This window comes from Tiliqua scincoides, chromosome 4 (assembly GCF_035046505.1).
Source record: "Tiliqua scincoides isolate rTilSci1 chromosome 4, rTilSci1.hap2, whole genome shotgun sequence".
NCBI classification, from domain to species: Eukaryota; Metazoa; Chordata; class Lepidosauria; order Squamata; family Scincidae; genus Tiliqua; species Tiliqua scincoides.
This window is the reverse complement of record NC_089824.1, coordinates 70,851,616-70,871,193: the sequence shown is the minus strand read 5'-3', so window position 1 is coordinate 70,871,193 and position 19,578 is coordinate 70,851,616. Positions and strand designations below refer to the sequence as shown.

Genomic DNA, 19,578 nt, shown 5'->3' with positions numbered 1-19,578 from the left:
AGAACTCAGAGAAGATCTGCCAACTGCAGAGCTGTTTCAGGAATCTTACTGCCTTCTCAAAGACAGATGTATTATTTTTAAAGCATGGCCACCTGACAATTAGCAATGGGTATGCAGGGACTGGGGTATATTTTCTCTTTGCGGATAAACAACCTAGGTTCTTGGCCTACATTCTTCCCTTTCAATGCTTCGAACCATGGCACGGTCTTGAAGAAGCACTTTTGAGTATGAAAATCAGAAGATGGGAAGTAGTCCTTTAACCCTGGGGACCTAGCTTCTGAAAAAGTAATAGCCAACTGTGTTGTTTGCTGAAGTATTTGGTTTTTGCATTATATGTGCTAACTACAGAAAACTACTGTTCCCCTAATTACTTGTGCCCTCGTGCAGAGAAGAAAACAGTGGTTAGTCATATTTCCTTGCGTTAAAGGAGTGTGAGAGATGCTATTGTTGTAAAGGGCATCCACCCAAACATTTATTTCACGGAAGTCAGAAGTAGTCACTCCAGAAACAACAATTGCCCTGGGATCTTTGTGGAAACTCAGCCCAATTTGCCAGCAAGCAACCTTGTCTCAGCTGTAGTGATGTTTCAACTGATAGTTTCAATAGTTAAGAACTAATGTATATTCCCATCTTTTGTCTTGCACCCAAAATGCTTCAAACAACTTTTTGATAAGCCACTAGATCCTGAGGTGAAGCCACAAGATCGGTTTTCATTTGTTCTAAGCCAGGGGTGTCCAAAGTTTTTGGTAGGAGGACCACATCATCTCTCTGACACTGTGCCAGGGGCCGGGGGGGGAGGGGAACAATTAATTTACATTTAAAATTTGAATAAATTTGTATATAAGTTTACATAAATGAATATATTAAAGATGAACTTATATGAATGAATGAAGGTCTTTCAATAGCTCAAGGCCTATAAAAGGCCTTGCACAAAGCAAGGCTGGCCTTTCCTTTGCTGCCTCTGCTGCATCACAGACGTGAAACAGCAAGCAGTGGAGGGAGCCCTCATCCCACAGCTCACGCAAGAGGTCTAACAGTCGCCCTCATGTTGAAAGCAGTTGCATCGGGCCAGTGCAGGCACCAACAAATCTCCAGAGGGCCAGAGGCTCATTGGAGACTGGGGGCTCCCTGAGGGCTGCGTTGAGAAGCCTCGCGGGCCGCATGTGGCCCCCGGGCCGGGGTTTGGGCACCCCTGTTCTAAGCGAATACCTTTGCCCTTGGGTTCAGTTCATAGTACCAGTTTTTTAATGCTCTGAAGTCAACTTGAATTCATTTTGCAGCAATTTTGTCATATTCAATCAGGTGCATGAATGCTTCATCATACATATAAATGTGGAAAAAGTTTTTCTATGAGCAATAAATTTTAATGGAAATGTTACACTAGGGAATTTCCTCTGGAAAAGAGGAGAGGACTGAACTGTATCACTGTATTGATCTCTTTATTTATTTTGCATGCTGAAGAGTTTCCCTGTATTTGAAATGCATTGGAAAATGTGGAGACTCGCATGTAAATCCATTGGTCTTACACCAACGCGTGTTTTTTTTTTCCTTTTCGTCATTAGAAACATTTCCCTGTCTTTTCAGAAGTATTTTTGAACTCGGATTCCAAATAGGTAAACAAAAAACCCTCCAGGTAAAACCTCATACAAAATAAAAAGCAAAGCCATGCTTTGTGCCATGAACACCACATTCTCCTTTTCGGAGGTATAAGGGGTGGTGAGGAATGGAGGGGAGGTTCATCTGAAAAGCATAGATCAGCCACCTGGGAAATGATAGGGTTTACATTTCACTCTGCCTGCAGTCAACATTCTAATTGCCAAAGGTTTCCAGTTTCCCAGAGCTCAAGATTATAAAATGTTCGTATAGCCCTGGCTAACTCAAAAATTATGAAGCCTTCAAAGATGAATGGAAATTGCCAGTCTATGTGGGCAAGTGACTCTGAGAATACGTTTGCATCCAGCTACAGTTGCTGGAGACCACACAAAACAGACTATCCTGTACAAGAGAGAGAGAGAGCGCACGCAAGCACATGCAGGTGGCACTGAAGTTTCCAGCAGCTGTTCCACAAATTCTAAACTAAAAACAAGTAGATTCCAAAGGAAGGGGATATAGTCATATGCTATGAAAAAAATCAAACTTCTTTCTCCACCACCAGGAAGCCATACAACCAAAGTCAACTGCATCTGACTCTCAGTTGGTGACTTTCAGTTTAGGCTCTGAAAGAACACCACTAAAAACTGTATAATAACTTTAATCTTAGTTCAAACAACTTGTAAGTGTACACTGGTTTTTACAATGGCAATTTAATACTAGTGAAAACTTGCCTCTGGCCCTGGATTAGGGGAGCACAGGAGGCTTGACATGGGAGAAAAGGAGAGCCTTACTGCATAGGTGGAGTTCTATTCATGCTATTTCAGACAACTCTAAGAGACACAACTTTAAAGAAACTTTGCAGTTTACACAACAAAATAAATTTACACAACAAAATAAATGTAGTACTGAAAGTCCATAATCAGTAAATTTATAGACTATGATGGACTTGATGACCATGTACTCCAAGCAACTACACTGGAGCAGTATTCCCAGCCAAAAGCCTCCTCCATTTGTAATCCTAGATCCCAGCTAAACAACTATAGAAGCAGAATATCCTATTGTTAGCTCCCTCCTCCTTCTACCCCCTGCCACACAGAGGCACACTGCGTATTTACTATTATTTATTTATTTTTCACATTTTTATACCACCCTTCCTCCAAAGAGCTCAGGGCGGTTTACACAGCTGCTCCCCTCCTTCTTGTCCTCACAACAACCCTGTGAGATTGGTGAGGCTGAGAGAAAGTGGCTGGCCCAAGGTCACCCAGGAAGTTTTGTGGCTAAGGGGGGATTTGAACCTGGATCATCCAGGTCTAAGTCTACCTCCCAAACCATTACACCAATCTACAGTCACAAAGTGCATTTATTCTGGAGTAATTTCAGAAAAAGCCAGTGGTATAGTAGGACTGTTCCACAATTCGTGGCTTGATGACTATGGTATACGATAGTTACTTAACAAGAGCGGTTATTCTGACATACTTCTGACTTTTTTTTTTTTAAAAGAATTTGTTATAAACAAGGCTTTCATACTCTGTTTGGAAATATAGCGCAGACACACTAGCCAAGATAGTTTTAAAGTCTGCAACATACAAATGACCTCACTGTCCCAGAAGCCAGGACTGTGGAGCTCCCAGATTTTCAAGGTTATATTTCAAAGGTATACTTTTTTAAAGCCGTTATGGAAATGGTATTCCTCTATAGACTCTGGGAATCCCATTTTCAAGGTTGATGCCTAAAAAGTCCTTTCCAGAGTGCCAGGAAAAAATTTTTTTTTTTTTCCATGCAACCCATTATGCTTCTCCCCCTACTTTCCATAACAAAGTGCTATATTGCCTTACACATTTTCTATTATAGTTTACGATGCTCTGGCAAACATCTGCTCCTGGTTTCCCCTCAAGCAGTTTACTAAATCCAGTATTGTGGTGGTAGCCACTGGCCCCTATCACTGTTGCTTCAAATGTTCTTAGCAAATCCAAAGTCTTTTTGACAAGGAACTAGCTTAAGCACTCTGATGTTGGACAAGGGCATGCATGTGTGTTCATGCAGTTGTGTATGTGTGTGAGAGGGAAAGTGAGAACTGGCTTTAAGTGAAAGAGGTTGTTTTTATTGAGTTAAGAGGCACAGATGATTGGCAAGACAGACTGCGGATACATTGTGTAATGTACCAGCCTTCCCTGCATTTGCTGGCTTTTGATTATTTCTTTGCTCCCAGCTGTTTGTTCAAAGTTTGCAGGGCTGAATCACCAGGGCACACAAGAAGTCCTTGGCATCAACAACTTTAAAAATTACCATCTGGAAGAGAGGGAAAATGGCAAGAGGTTTCCTTCCACTACCTTTCATTTATCTTCATTTCTCCCCTGTATTTTATTTTGTTATTTAGCTGAAATTCTAGTATTCGGGATGAGTTACAACAACCAGGGCTGCATTATGACTTTCTTGGGCTCTAGACACTTTGGCCTTCATGGGCCCCTCCCACCACAATATCATCAATTAAAAATTATTTTTTATATAACTTTAAATACGGCAATATTTTTTTCTGTTTTAGGCCAAATTTAATAGACTTTTTGTTTGGGACTTTGTTTTATTTGAAGGAATTGTACAAGGAAGGAGTGAGGTGACTGGATCCCTACCTTGGCCCTTCCTTGCACAGTCCCTTTAAATAAAACAGGAAGTTCCACCCTTCCTGTTTTTTGCAAAAGAACCTTGCAATACAGCAAGGAAGCAGATGATCCTCTTCCTTCTCATTTTTAGTGATCAATGCAGCTCCACCTATGGCGGGTTTGAGAGAAGCAGCAGCAGCAGCAGCCTTGGGGTGAAGGGTACCTAAATGCGCCACTGATGTGAGCTGCATCACTTGCTTCAAGGATGGATTGGCTCTGTGTAGAAGGTTCCACATTCAGCCTTTAACAACTCCAAGTAGGATAAAGATTTCTAAAGTGCCTTTTCAGTTTAGAGAGACACTTCCAGCCAGCATCAACAATGGTGGTCAATAGATGGATAATTAAAAGACTATTCAGAGTCAGAATAAGACTGCTTCCTATGTCCCTAAAAGTTCAAAACAGAGAAGAGTGGCAAAGGCCTACTCTAAGAAGCATAGAAGCTATAACACACATTCTTATTCAGCATCTGTGATTTTTTTTTTTAAAGACTTTTATTGTTTTAGAAGACTTTTAAATGTATTTTTTTAGTGTGCTTTTGGACCTGTAAACCACTTTAAGTGCCCTTCAGGGAGATAAAGTGGGGTATAAATACAGTAAATAAAAGAAATAAATACATATGGGGAAGAATGAAGACAAAATAGCAAATTATATAATTTTACTAACATGTATAAAACCAGAGAAAGAAAATCTCAAGGCAAAGATTTTTACACCTAAGCATAAACAGGTGAAAACCATCATGATATACCCAATTCTTCAGCTCTGAAAGAGGAACAGTATGTGGGTGATCTCACAAAACAGTTAATTGTAACATTGGCATGGGGCATAAGCTAATGCCATGTTTTACAAAGCACTGCAAATTGAACTACTTCAGCATTCAAATACCAGATTAATAACATATCCTGGCAAAAGACTACAAGTGTTTATATATTTGCAATTCAGATTAAATTTAACAAAGGCAGCTGCTTGGCTAGAATTCCAAGCAATATGTTTTGATGCACAAGCTCTACTGGGTTGTAGGGTCATGACTCTAAGAGCGCAATCCTAATGGTGCACTTACATGCAGCATAAGGCACTTATATGGCCCAGGATGTTTGCCTCTCCTTGCGAGCAGAGTAGACCAGCGTGAGATCTCTGCACTGGATTGCATAATTGAGGGGGTAAGTTTGCACTGGCCAAGGGTGGCCAGTGTGGGGCTTGGGGAGGGTGGCGAGAGGGTGTAATGGGAGTATTTGAGGGTGGGGAAGGGTAAGGGCTACAATTTTGCTAGCACAGATTTGAGTAGCCCTGTTGGTCTGGTTGCCACACCACATGGGGTAAGGGGAAACAAGTTCCTTTTTGAGTTGTGCAGCAGCCACCTCCTACCTAGCACAGGATACAGCACAGGCCTGTTGGCCTACCTGTTCCAGTGCAAATGAGGATTAGGCTGTATGTTTGGTATGAAGAATTAATTCAATAGAAGCAGATCCAGAAGACTAATGCTGATACAGATTACAAAGATGTGTTGTAAGGCTTAGGATATCAAGATAAATTCACAGGTACCACATGTAATTAATGCACTGGGTAGTCCAAACCTAACCTCCCCCCCCCCCAAAGCTGGTACAGATCTCCCTGCCCTGGCTCCAAATTATGGCACATTTGTGTTTATTCAGAGGCTGGCAGCACCAGCATAAAGGTGTGCACTGTATCCATTCTCTGTGCAAGCCAGCACCAGTAAGTGTGCACTGAGTGGTGCAAGGTTGGGAGAGGGTGGTGGGAGTGCAGTTGGAAGGTGGGGAGGGTTTTGAGCAGGGGAGGGCAGAATGGGAGGATGGTGGGGGCGCACATTACATCCTAACCCCTACTCTCTGGCCAGGCAATCCTACATAGGCATCCCAGATTTGTACCAGCTAAATAGCTGATACAGATCCAAGAAGCCCCATAAGGATGACTGGGGCCTGATACAGGGTAAGAGGGGGAAATTTTCCCTTACCCTGAGGTGACCTCCAGCTGCCTCCTAACCTGCATAACATACAGCAGCCTGTCTGTACTGGTGCAGGTTAAGATTGCACTGTTAGAAGATTTTGATGACAGTAAGGGATAAAGTTCAAAAAGAATTGAATGGGGGGAAAATGAAAACCCTGGTCAAGATAAACAAATTTATATAGTAAGTCTGATAGTTGCTTTATACAAACCTAGTAGAGACCAGGTCAGAATATTTTTGGACACCAGATATAAAAATAAAGCAATTCTTTGAAATTGCTTACTGTAGTCAAGTTAGCAGTAGCAGAACTGTTTATAGGTATTTCTTGATGCCAGTATACATTTTTTAGAAGTTCAGATGGTTAACGAAACTCCCACCTATGTATGTTCAATGCGCTTTTTCGGAGGCAAAGATTCCCAAGATTACTATTTGGTATCTCTTCAGCTCCAGAGGTGCCCCAAAGAGAGATAGCAAACAGACATTTGAGGAACTTGTCAAAGTTGTACAATACCTTGGTGAGGAAAAAGGCCAGACAAGATCATGATGAAAGGCTCAAGCAAGTTCTAGATGGAGGTTGAGAAACTGAGCTAAAGTGAATGCAAATTTACCATGTCAGAAGTAAAATACTGAGGACATAGCTTAACCAAAGAGGTTAAAAACTGGATGTAACTAAAACAGATATAGCTGAAATAACTAGCCAAAGAACAAAGGTGATTTATGACCCAATCCTATTCCCTGGCTGTGCCAGTGCTTTCTGGTGCTCGCATGGACACCCACCAGAGTAGGTAAGTCCTGAGCAAAGGTGCAAAGAGAGCAGGGAGAGGGTGGAACAGGACAGGGGTGGGCAAATCAGGCCCAAGAGGGGGGTGGGATATTGGCACCGGTACTCATCATATCCTATCCCCCTTCCTGGGGTTCATCTGCCAACATGGATCAACTCAGACTTGTGCCAGTGAAACTGACTCACTGCAGCTGCCGGGACTTACCCCAGGGCAAGGGGGAAAACGTCCTCTTACCTCAAGCAGCCAAAATCCCACCCACGAGATGCAGTGCAAGCCTGTGCTGGCACTGGTGCATCACCACACAAAAATATGGTTAGTATTTGACTATTACGCTGCAAGCCTATACACTAGGGATGGCCAACCCACAGCACACATGCCACTAGTGGCATACGGACACTTCCTAAGTGGCATGAACAAAGTTGCTGGTTAAGGCCACACTAGCTGAGGCAGGGCTCCAAGGCTGTGAGCACACAGCGCATCTCCCATGCAGAGCCCAGAAAGGGCGTGACATGGCCTAGGGGTGAAGATAGCCAAGTGGAGCCTCAGCAGATCACGTGAGCTGGCAAAATTACCCAAACAGGTCCAGAAAGGGATGTAATAAGGCAGAGTGACATGTTCAAGATTCTGTACTTAAAAAGTGGCATGTGGTGTGCTGTGGGTTGGCCATCCCTGCTATATACTTTCCTGAGAGTAAGTCCACTATACATAATGGGGCTTACTTCAGAGTAGGCATATGCTGTTACAAGATTTGTCAGATTACTCACTTGTCCAGCAAAGTCTACTCCAAACAGGCAACAGTGACAACACCATGAAGTGTTATTGGCCCAAGATGTTGAGTTTCATATACTGCTATCCTGTGAGAACAGCATGCAAGCTGTTAAAGGAGCTTCTAAGAAAAGTGCATGCTGAAACATCACACAACTGAAGACAGTCGGAATGTGCCAGATCCAACTCTGTGCAAAAAGAGACACGTGTTGATGTCATTAACAACTGCTGAACAGAATTATGCTCATTTTTAAAAAAAGTTGTTTAGATGCACACAATTCCACCAGTTTTTCTGTGGAAACACAATGATGGCTGAAGAAGACCATGCATTGTTTTCAATATTCAGCAAATCTCTGTATTGTTCTGAGCTTGCTTTAAAGCTATGTCCTGAAGATTTGACAAAGGAACAGTTTTGCTATACTCCTCCATAACATCTCATTTGCTAATCTGAGAACTAAAACCAAAGTTTTAGAAGATATTAAAAATGATAAAATTTTGTAAATCCTAAACACCACCACCACCACACATGCTTTTTTGTAGGAATAGCCATAAGACTGGAAGTTTCAGAAGGCTGAAACTACATAGAGGAATGAAGAGTTTATGATAGACTCAGGGTCAGGTTCCACCCCCCCCCAGTCAGGATTTTTTTCCCCCCAAATGACAGGATCATATTATTACAATACCCAAGGAAAGAAATACCAAATACTTCCATGATTGTTACCTACAAACTGAGCTACATAAAAGGAGGACTCAAAGAAGCTGTTTATTGGCCAGGCACATATGCACAAATGGAAGACTTGGTATAGTCATGGACTATACCATGGACCTGTCCAAAACTATAGTCATGGACCAGATGTTAACTTTCTAAAATAAAACACCTAAAAACCCTCTAAAATAAAACCCCTAAACCTCTGTTATCTCAACTGGTAAAAATAGATGAAAGGGCACATCTTAAACTGAGACTAGAGAACAGGGGCATTAGTATGACAAAAGCACATTTACATTCTTCCCTTATGAGAGAGCCAATTACCATCCATGTAAAAGATGTGTGGAAACTTGCAAAAGTGACACTATGACCCCAGATGATACTTGGTTTAAACTGATATTGCAAATATTTATGGAATGAATACATAAGATCTGCAAAGGTGGTTTGGGACATTGTAATGATACCTGGGACCAAAGTGTTTCAAGGGTGTGCACCGGGAGAGAAGCAACGACAGGAAAGCTAAGCAGAGAATCAGAAACCTAGAACAGCAGCCATTTTGACATTAATTAAAATAAAGCATTGCACCATGTTAAGTTGGTTTGATGTTTGAGTGACTCCAGTTAACCTCAGATATCACAGCAGTAGCAAATATTCCATGAAATACTTATAAAGTTGATGGGCCAACATAACTGTATACCCACGAACTAGGAGCTGCCACTTTTTTGTGGCAGGGAGTATGCTCTTTTAATAACTGCATGGTAGAAATTCTGTGCTGCATGTACAATGTGAACAGATATATTTGTACAATATTTTAATAACAGTCTATCTCGCTTTAGATCAACTGTTTTGACTGCACTCAAAGCTATTTTGTTTTTTCCTCATCAGTTGCTGGGACTCTCTAAACCCATTTCAGACTGCATGCAAATGCAGGGACTGGTTCTCACATACACATACAGTATGTTTATCTTCTTCAGGTGCAAACAAGACTGAGGGACAGCCTACACAACCTGTAACTCATCATGCCTAAGTGGTAGGGTTTGCAACACTTCTCTCAACTTTACAGTTCTAAATATATTGGAAAAACGAGACATTTATTGGGCCCCTGGTAGCCCCTCCCCACATGACCAGTTGATTGATCAGTCTATTGATATGTAAAGCTGCTTAGGAACCTTCTTCTACAGCAGTGTTTTTCAAACTGTGGGTTGGGACCCACTAGGTAGGTCACAAGCCAATTTCCGGTGGGTCCCCATTCATTTCAAAATTTTATTTTTAATATATTAGACTTGATGCTACCATGGTATGTGACTGCATTTGGGGAAATGTCACATGTCTGTACTTTTAACAGGCTACTATATACAGGTTGAGCCTCATTATTCACATGGGTTCTGTTCCAAGCACTCACGTGGATGGCAAAAAATGCACTACAGCAAATCAATTTAAAAAACAAAGTTTCTTTGCTCCGGTGATTGAAAAACAGCCTTGCTGACCTTTGTGATGTAAGATGTCATTAAGAAGACAATCCATCTATCAGTAGTCCTTCAAGAGCTTAGAAAGGTGTTTCACTCAGCCCCTCCCTTCACCAATGCAAAGTGACCACCTTTCTTTCACTTGCTCAGGGGGAAGGGAGGGGGTCACCTGGAGAGAGAAAGATTGCTGGATTGTCCACCAGCTGCCCTCTCTCTCTCATTAAGGAGGCTATTGTTAAAGGACTGTTCAGTTTTTTAAACTGATTTTAAAGGGATGCATTTTCCCCTTTTCTAGGAATCAGCACATTCCTTCTCATTTGCAATGGCCATTCCTGTAGAGTAATCCGTGTATAAAAATCCGTGTATAAAAATCCGTGTATAAATAGGCTGGACCTGTATATGCTTTTAACAATGATAGTAAATGGGACTTACTCCTGGGTAAGTGTGGGTAGGACAACAGCCTAAGATTGTGAAAAATATTCCTGCTTTATGTCACTTCCAGTCATGACATCACTTTTGGTGGGTCCTGAGAGATTCTCATTCCAAAAAGTGGGTCCTGGTGCTAACACTTGAGAACCACTGTTCTACAGGAATGGTAAAATGCAAATACATATCATTATGGTGTCATAGGCCCAGTGCAGACATAACATTATGTATTCTCCAGACCATGATAGGAGAACATCAGTGGCCAGCACACAGTCACAGTGTCTGTACACGCTCCTGTAAGAGACCTCAGTGAGCACAACATACTTTGAATTTACTAAAAATAATTTTCATGAATATTGCTTTATGGTGTTACCACTGCTGATGCATCCTGAAGATAACCTACAACATCCCTTAATTTTAAAGTATGGATATCAGCTCAGTTAGAAATATTACTGTATGGGTCAGCAACCACAAGATAACATGGAAATTACTAAATTACTGAAGCACAAGAGGCAATATTTCTTCTTGCAATTCAGTTCTGGGATTTTGTTTTAGCTCAGCACTTCTCAAATGTTGTCATAACACTTTTGCAGTCTCCCTAAAGGCCACTTCACACATTAATGATTTTCTGCACAGAAGTCACTTTTGTATAGAGAATTGCATGGAACTTGCAAAAAAGATAATTGCGGTCTGATGATTGTACATGCAGGCTTTCTGCTGTCTGCACATGTGCTGGATTGCTGGAACCTATCGCAGTTTTCTAGCAGCATGGGCACATAGAACAAATGACACAAATGTACAACACTGCATGCGCATGCAATAAATGATATGTGTGTCGCACATGATGGATTTATAGATGGAAATAACCTGCATGTAGCAAAGTGCTGTGGAGCCCAGGTACAACTCAGAGAAAACAGACTGATATTTTGCCTCTAGTCTTTACTCTTATTTTAGGTCCACCCCATGGGGGGAGGGGTCAAGAAGATTAAAGAAGAAAAAACAACATCATGAACCAACAACATGCTCTAGATATTCTAGAGAGGGGGCCTGAGGAAAGTTAGACATTAAAAAAAAGACCAGGGGGCTGTCCCATTGACTCTTGTGGTCAAGCATCAACACAAGGGATGTAAAATAGTTTCCAGGAAGTTAGGAGTCACTGGCCTGTTTCTCCATCTGATTAAGGCCCACTCAGAAGAGTTTCTGCCTCACAGGTGCCTTGTGGATCTTTCCCTGGGGCCCACCTTGCACTATTTCTTTAGTTTCTTCTCCAAATTTGAGGAAGTGCTTAATTTTGCTTAAGTTTCCATGTGTTTAAGGTCTGGCCATCAACTGGCTTTGTGAAATTGCTTGTTAGATCATTTTGCATAAGAAGTTTCAAGCATTAAGAAGACTGAACAGTTAAAGTGACTTGAGATGCAGTTAATAAAGTTGCGATTTAACCTGAATGCAAGGAATATGAATGCTTACAGATTCAGGGTCCAGTCATTAAATGACAACATAATATTATTGTACAGTACACCCGCATACATGGTATACCCATGGGTATGCCCATACCCATAATATTTTTTAACAACATCAACAACAAATTTGCTCTCCCAAGAATCATTCCACTGAATGAATCCATTGAATGAGGAACAAAATATTCTAGACAGTGAAAAGTAGATTTGGGCTGCAATCCTATATACACACTTACCTGGGAGTAAGTCCTATTGAACTCAGTGGGGCTTACTTTGGCATAGACATGCACAGGATTGCACTGCAAGTAATATTTCAGTGTATCTGAGCAAGGCATTGCCAAAAGAACGAACTCAGTGGACTGGTGGTCTGACTCCTAGTAATGTTTTTTATGTTCCAAGTGTAGCATTTCTCATCTGTAAAAATTCATCAGGAGAATGGCCATTCGGCACTTTGGAACTTTGTAAATTAATCCACAAAATATTAAATTGTGGCATCATCAAATTCTGAATAGCCAGAGTACCACATATCAAAGCAAGGATCTTCCAAGATAGAAGCAGAGGCTGAAGAATGAAAGTTTGAAGAGACATGAAATGAGTCACCTGAAGGAAGTTGCAGTAAGTCCCATAAATAAGCCAACATGTTCACCACACTTGTTAAACATTAGATGATTACATGAAACATAAAATATCTAGGTTACAGACCAGAATTTATTCAAACTAGTTTAATATTGTGTATATTTTGGTCTCTTTCTGTGCAACATATTGCTATGTAATACAGTACTTGCACTACACACTGGATTATAATGAATTCAAATGTGTCAAAGTATGAATGTCAAAGTACAGTGTTTTAATGCTACTTACTGTTGTTGACTGATAGTTTTACAACTATAACTTGAATCTACAGACTTAAGTAACTGAATATTATCAAATTTGTTCCCCAGTCCCAAACAAAGAACATTAAGCGAGTCCTACCAATTAACCTGTTTTCTAAATATTTATTCAAAATACCATATGATATCAACTGGGATCACTTCTTGGTAAAACTCAAAGCATATTTATCTGAAACTAATTTCTGCTGGCATGATCCCGAATCACTTGTAATCTAAATATATCCATTCAAAATTAAACTCCATTGAAATGAATTGGCCTTTTTTCCCCAAAGGAAGACCACGGTCCTATATACACTTCCTTGGGAATAAATCTCAGGGCTGCAATCCTGTGCACACTTACCTGGGAGTAAGTCCCATTGCTGATAACGGGATTTACTTCTGAATAAACATGCATAGGATTGGGCTGCCATTGAATTTAATGGGCATCTGAGCAGACATGCATACAATTGTGCTGCAAGTCCTGTTACCTAGGCTTAAGGAATCAGTTGTTTAGGACTAGATGATAGGATTTGTCCATTCACATGAACAAAACTGCTGTGAAGTGGAGTTGGACTGAAGGTTTCAATCCTATGTAAATCCAATTCATCCAATTTGGGAGTAAATCCAATTCATCACAGTGGGATTGGCTACTGAGTAAACATTAGATCGGTGCACTACACATCGGTTTAAAGCCAAGTACAGTGTTCCAGCTCAATGGACAGGTTGGAGCTATTAAGCTGTAGTTTCCAAGCTAGTTAACTTCAGTCATCACACTGAAGTCAAACAACATTACTACAACAATTACTAAAAAAAAAAAACCCATTTCAAAACTATTTAAATAATAACATCAGAGAAGTGTGTTCTGCTAATGGATTGACCCCAGCACCAGTCAGACAGCACTGTAATGTTAACTCAACCAACAAAACATAACAGTTTATGAAGAAGGGGGACTGGTGTCATTTTTGAGCTCTCAAAATATTCTGAGTCTTTTAAAAAAAGAACTTTTTTTTTTTTGCTGTGTGCTTTTTTTTATAAAGCATTATAAGCTGTTTTAATTACAGGGTGTGCTCAGTCTGAGAGTCCTTTTAAAAAAAAATAAAAATGACATTTCATCATAACCCAGCCATCACTCTTGAATGTTAGCATTTAGTGGTTAAGAGTAATTTGACGGGCTGGATGGGCTCTGCACACTGTTAACTCTGTACCACATTGGCAGCGTACAATGTACGTACAGTACAGAGGCAGCAGCCACACACTCTGAGAACTCCACTGTGTCCTGGGATTCCTTTGGCTTCAAGAATGAGCCTGCCTCCACCCCTTTCCATAAGCCATGGCTCTGTGGCACATGATCCCAGCGCCCAGGCTGCTGCCCACACATCCCCCAGCAGAAAGCCCAACCCAAAGGACCCCACTGCCCCTTCCCTTAGGAAAAAAAAAAAAAAGTTTTAAAAATCCAGCGTCTGTCTCCTCCTCTTCCCTCCCCCACTCACTCTCCAGCGCCCAAGGCCAAGTTGAGAGAGGAAGAGGAGACACCTATTGGCAAGAAGTCGCAGACGGCAACCCTCAAGGCTGCTTTGGGGAAACACCAGGGGGACACCGCTTCCCTCCCAATCACAGCAGCCCGCGACAAGTGCAGGCCGGCCAGCCAGCCAGCCCCTCCCGCCTTGCACACGCACACGCACACCCCGGGTTTCCCCTGGCGCGGTGCTCTCCAGCAGCAGCAGCAGGAGGACAAGGCGAGTGTCATAAGGCGGCCTGGGCGGAGGGAACCGGGAGGGGGATGCACAGCCAGAAGCGAGCTCGCTGCTTTACCTTCCTCGGCTGATTTCATGCTGAGGCTGGAGGCGCACCAAAAGTTTCCCTTTCACCACTTGGCTGGATCTCGAGGTGCGAAGAGGCTTCGATGAAGAGGATCACGGCTTGGCATCCGCTCAGCATCCAAGAACGAGGTGGGAGGCGATGGAGGTGCTGGTGGGAGGCAGATCTTCCCTCTGCAACAGCCCCAACTAGACGGGTCGTGGAGACAACGCTGGGTGGGGGTGGGGGTGGTTGCTGTTGCTGTTGCGCTCTCTCTCCCCACGAAATGGGATGCCCACCTGATTTTGCTACAATAATGCTAGACCTTAGGCAACTGTCCCCAGGGAGACGTCATTGAGATCGAGGAAGGAAGGGAGGGGTGGCAGCGCAGCAGGGCACCCAGCCGGCAGCCTGCTCCAGGGAGAAGGGCATTTAGGAAGCTACTCACTCCCGCTCTCCCTCCCTTCTCCGGGTGTCTTATTCACGGCTGAGGTTTATTTGGATCAGGGAAGTTTGAAGAGCCTCTAAGTCTCCCTCTGACGCACAGCTGCTCCGTGACTGCTGCCTTTTTAAAGCTGGAAAACACCCCCCTCCTCCCTCTTCCCCCTCCCAGCCCCTCTCCCCGCCCAGCGCCCCGTGATGTCACGGGTCCGTCCTGCGAGCTACTCTCTCAGCTGCCTCGCAGAGCAGCCAGCAGCCCTGGAAGCTGCTGGACGGGGAGAGACGTCCAAGAGGAGCCCTCCCCCCCGTCCCAGGGCTCCTCCAGCTCTCCTCCGCCTGCTGAAGAAGCACATCTTGCCTCCCGACCAGACTTCCAGCCCAATCCTATCCACTTTCCTGGGAGGAAGCCCCATTGACACTAATGGGACTTACTTCTGAGTAGGCATGCGGAGGATTTGGGCTGTTATTCCAAACAGGATCCCCTTCCCCCCACCTTCCAAAGTCTGGTCCCAACTCTCAGCCCGGTCCCGAAGCGGGCAAAGTGCTTCTGTGGATGGAGGGGGGAGGTCTTTGTTTCAATACGGAGCGAGCAGCATATAAATGAATCAAACGAAGGGGAGGTGGGAGGCGATCAAGGGGGGAGGAAGCCCACGCATGCTGGAATAATTAGATTACCAAAAAATAAGACCTCGCAGGCTTCCCCCGCGGTGGAAATTTGGAGCCCAGCATCGGTTGTTGGCAAGCAGCAGAAAGGAAAATCCCAGTCTGCTCAATTGCTAACAGGCTCCGAAAAAGAGCTCCTTGCCACCACGGGGAAGCACTGAAATGGTTGTGCTCTTCCGTCTCGGCGGCCACGCAGCTCTGCAAAGGGCGGAGGTGGCGGGGAGAGATCAGGGGTTCAAGAGCGCGGCTGCTCCTTCCGGGCGAGGAGGCTGCTCCTGCACCCCCTTCCCCAGACTGGACAGGGGAGGCGGGGGTCACTTTTGCTGAGGCCCCAAACAGCCCAAGTCTATGCCTACCTATTCAGAAGTAAGGCTGACCACACTTTCCTGAGAGTAAACCCCACTGAACAAAATAGGACCTGCTTCTGAGTAGACCTGTTTAGGGTTGCGCCCTAAGTCTCATGAGAGTCAATGGGGCTTACCTCCAGGTAAGCGTGGGATTGCAATCCCACTTTGGTTTCGTTCAAGCCTATGGTTAATTCAGGCTGCAATCCTGTCCACTTACCAGGGAGTAAACCCCATTGACTCTAATGGGGCTTGCTTCTGAGTAGACATGCTGATCCTCCCTGTGCTCAAGGGGGCTGTTGCGGTTCATGCCAGGATGGAAGATCAGGGAGGAGACGAGTCTGAAGTCACCCACTTCTCCTTCCGTAGAGTCCACTCCTATGCATGTCTACGCAGAAGTCAGTCCCATTAGAGTCAATGGGACTTACTCCCAGGTAAGTGTGAATGGGATTGCAGCCTTAGGGCACAAGCCTAAGCATGTCTACTCAGAAGTAAGTCCTGTTGTGTTCAGTGAGGCTTACTCTCAGGAAAGTGTGGATAGGATTGCAGCCTCACAGCCCAATCCTATGCCTGTCTACTCAGAAGCAAGTCCCATTAGAGTCAATGGGGCTTACTCCCAGGAAAGACTAGGATTGGGCTGTCAGTCTCCTACACTTTCTCCCCGTGTCTATGGACGCTGGTTATAGCGCACTACAGCTCCTTTTCTTCCGTGGCCCTCACGACTGCCTAGAAGGGGAGTCTCATTTCTTGCCCAGATTAGCAAGCAGAAAGCCTAAGAGCCCAATCCTATGCATGTCTACTCAGGAGTAAGTCCCATTATAGTCAGTGGGGCTTACTCCCAGGAAAGTCCCCCTCTGCCCATGAAGTCCACAGCAGACGTATTATGCAGGCGTCCCAAGCCAGCCTCCTATGAATGAATAACGAACAATGAATCTTCTGAAGAAGAGGAAGCTCAGGCGGGCTGAGGAAGGAGAAGTGGGTGACGACTCCAAACTCGTCTCCTCCCTGGCCTTCCACGCGCCGCAGCAGTGCCCTGAGCGCAGAGTGGGAAGTGGTCGGGTGTTGTCCTGTCCCCTGGTCTTCTTCAAAAACCCAATGCTGGGGAAGCACCTGGAGAGGTTTCCTCCTCAAATGGGGTGGAGGCTTCCCCCCAAAAGGGACACACATACACACCCGCACCATAACTTCTGTGAAATAGTACACGCCCATAGACACACACCATAACTTCTGTGGAATGGTACACACCATAACTTATGTGGAAGGGTATACACACACACACACGCCATAATTTCTGTGGAATGGCACATACACACGCACCCATAACTTCTGTAGAATGGTACGCACACAACCTTTGTGGAATGGTACACACCATAACTTCTGTGGAATGGTACACACACATCCACACACACCATAACTTCTGTGAAATAGTATACACACACACGCACCATAACTTCTGTAGAACGGTGCACACACATCCACACACACCATAACTTCTGTGAAATAGTATACACACACACGCACCATAACTTCTGTAGGATGGTACACACACATCCACACACACCATAACTTTTGTGAAATAGTATACACACACACGCACCATAACTTCTGTAGAATGGTACACACACAACCTCTGTGGAATGGTACACACCATAACTTCTGTGGAATGGTACACATCTTCTGTAGTATGGTACGCACACTGACACCATAGCTTCTGTGGAATGGTGTGTACACACACACCTAATACGTGTGGAACGTCGGTGCTGCCTCCGCGGCCGGCCGCCCACGCGCGCACCCACAGCCCCCTTTTCGGGGCGCAACGGGAGAGCGCGCACGGCCGTAGTTGCGGAGCCGCCAGGCACTGCCCTTGCCTCGCTGTGCTTCAGCCTGCGGCACCTCCATGCGGGAGCGAGTGCGTGCCCTTCTAGCTCAGGGTGACTGCGCGCTGCTGCGGGTGCCCCCCGTGCCTCCCTTCCAGGGGTCCTCCCGCTCCCACAGTAGCAGCACGAAGGCCCTTCGAGTCCAGCTTAGCCACTGCTGGCTGCTCCAGCCGCAATCCTGCCTCTCCAGCAGGGCTGGCCCCCACGCGCCTGCCGCCTGAGAAGGCCTGACCAGCGCTGCCCCCTCTCCCAGCATGTGCCCGCCTCTGCTCCTCCCACTCGCCACAGTTCCAGCTCAGCTCTCCCCTCCGGCTTCCTCTTCCCCTCGGTGCCCCCCTTCCTCTTTCAAGCCAGGGCGCAGGGAAGGCCACCTCCCACAATCTGCTGCCTGAGGCGCCAGCTTCAGTTGGCCTCGTGGATGGGCCGGCTCTGGCCTCAAAGGCCAATCACTTCCAGCGCCACAAAATAAACGCATCCCACCAGCTCCCATTGGCGGGCGGGCCTCTCTTATCTCCCGGCTGCTCAGGGTGGTCAGTGTGGAGGGCACGAGGGAAGAGCAGGTCGCCCTCTGCCAATCCCAGTGCCTCTGGTCTTCTGGGGACGGGCTGGTGTTGTCATCCGGTCTCCTGCACTGGTCTTCCACTGAGGTTCTGGGCTCAAGAAGCCGTGGAAGGTTTTTTCACCCAGTGGTTAGAAATCCCTAACAGGCACATATGCCCAAGAAATCACGTGGCGATCATGTTACTGTGCTTGTTTCGGAAGCCACCTTTCCAGATGGGATCTCCAGCCCCGCACAGAAGGAGCAAAGCTTGCTGGCAACCTCACGCAAACTGTGTACACTATACCAGTGGTTCCCAAACTGTGGGCCATGACCCCATTTTTTATGGTTCGCAATACTATAGTATACTGTAGCACAGGGGTTAGATTATCGGATTAGAATTGGGGAGACCAGGTTCAAAAGCCTGCTCACCCAGGAAGCTCACTGGCTAGCCAGAGGCCAGTCACCATCTCTCACCCTAGCCGACCTCAAAGGGTCGTTGGGAGGATAAAATGGGAAGGGAGAACTAAGCTCTCTGCTCCTTGGAGGAAGGGCGTTGTGAGTGCCTGACCACACCAGAGAGAGCGAGAGAGATTTGCTTCCAGCTCTTGACTGGGACATCAAGAGATGACTCGCGTGTGTGATCAAAGCAGGGTATTAATTTATTAAATGCAGAAAACGGGCCATCGGATCTCACGCAGACGGAGCTTTCCTTTCGCCTCATGGCACTTCCAGCGCGACGCTTTCCAATGAAGTCAGTTCACACATGCAGCTGCCAGCCCGCGTGCACTGGAAGGCCAACCCCACCGCCTTCAACACACACACGACGACGCTGGCAGACAGTGAAGCCTCCGGGAATACGCCTGCGAGTGCACGGAAAGTTGTACACAAACAACCCAGGCAAATACACGTACACACACACAGTCCCATTAGAGTTGTGCACAAACAGGCCAGGCGAATGCACGCACACAGTCCCTTGACACCGATAGGACGAGCCCAGCAAACGTGTGCGCACGCAAAACACACACACTAACGGTCGCAATCAACACATTCCTTAACCCCTCCCCGCTGGGGTGCAGACTGCACAAGTCCCATCCACTTGACTGGAGGCAGATTTGCATCCTGGAGGCAACGGAGACACACACACACACACACACACAGAGCCTGCCCAGGACGTGCACACATCCCTAGCGAGCGTCCCCAGAGACTGGCAGCCCAGTCCTGTGCACGTCTATTG

General features: G+C 45.3%; 1 protein-coding gene across 4 annotated transcripts in view; it reads right to left on the bottom strand.

Moving 5' to 3' along the window:
• Positions 1-15,006, bottom strand: part of NFATC1 (nuclear factor of activated T cells 1) — a 162,921-nt gene extending 147,915 nt beyond the window's left edge. For all 4 annotated transcript variants that reach the window (XM_066623507.1, XM_066623508.1, XM_066623509.1 and 1 more), the window contains exon 1: positions 14,494-15,006. In XM_066623507.1, the coding sequence (XP_066479604.1) occupies positions 14,494-14,512 (19 nt within the window). In that variant the 5' untranslated portion in view covers positions 14,513-15,006. The remainder of the gene's footprint in view (positions 1-14,493) is intronic.
• Between the last annotated feature and the right edge of the window lie 4,572 nt (positions 15,007-19,578).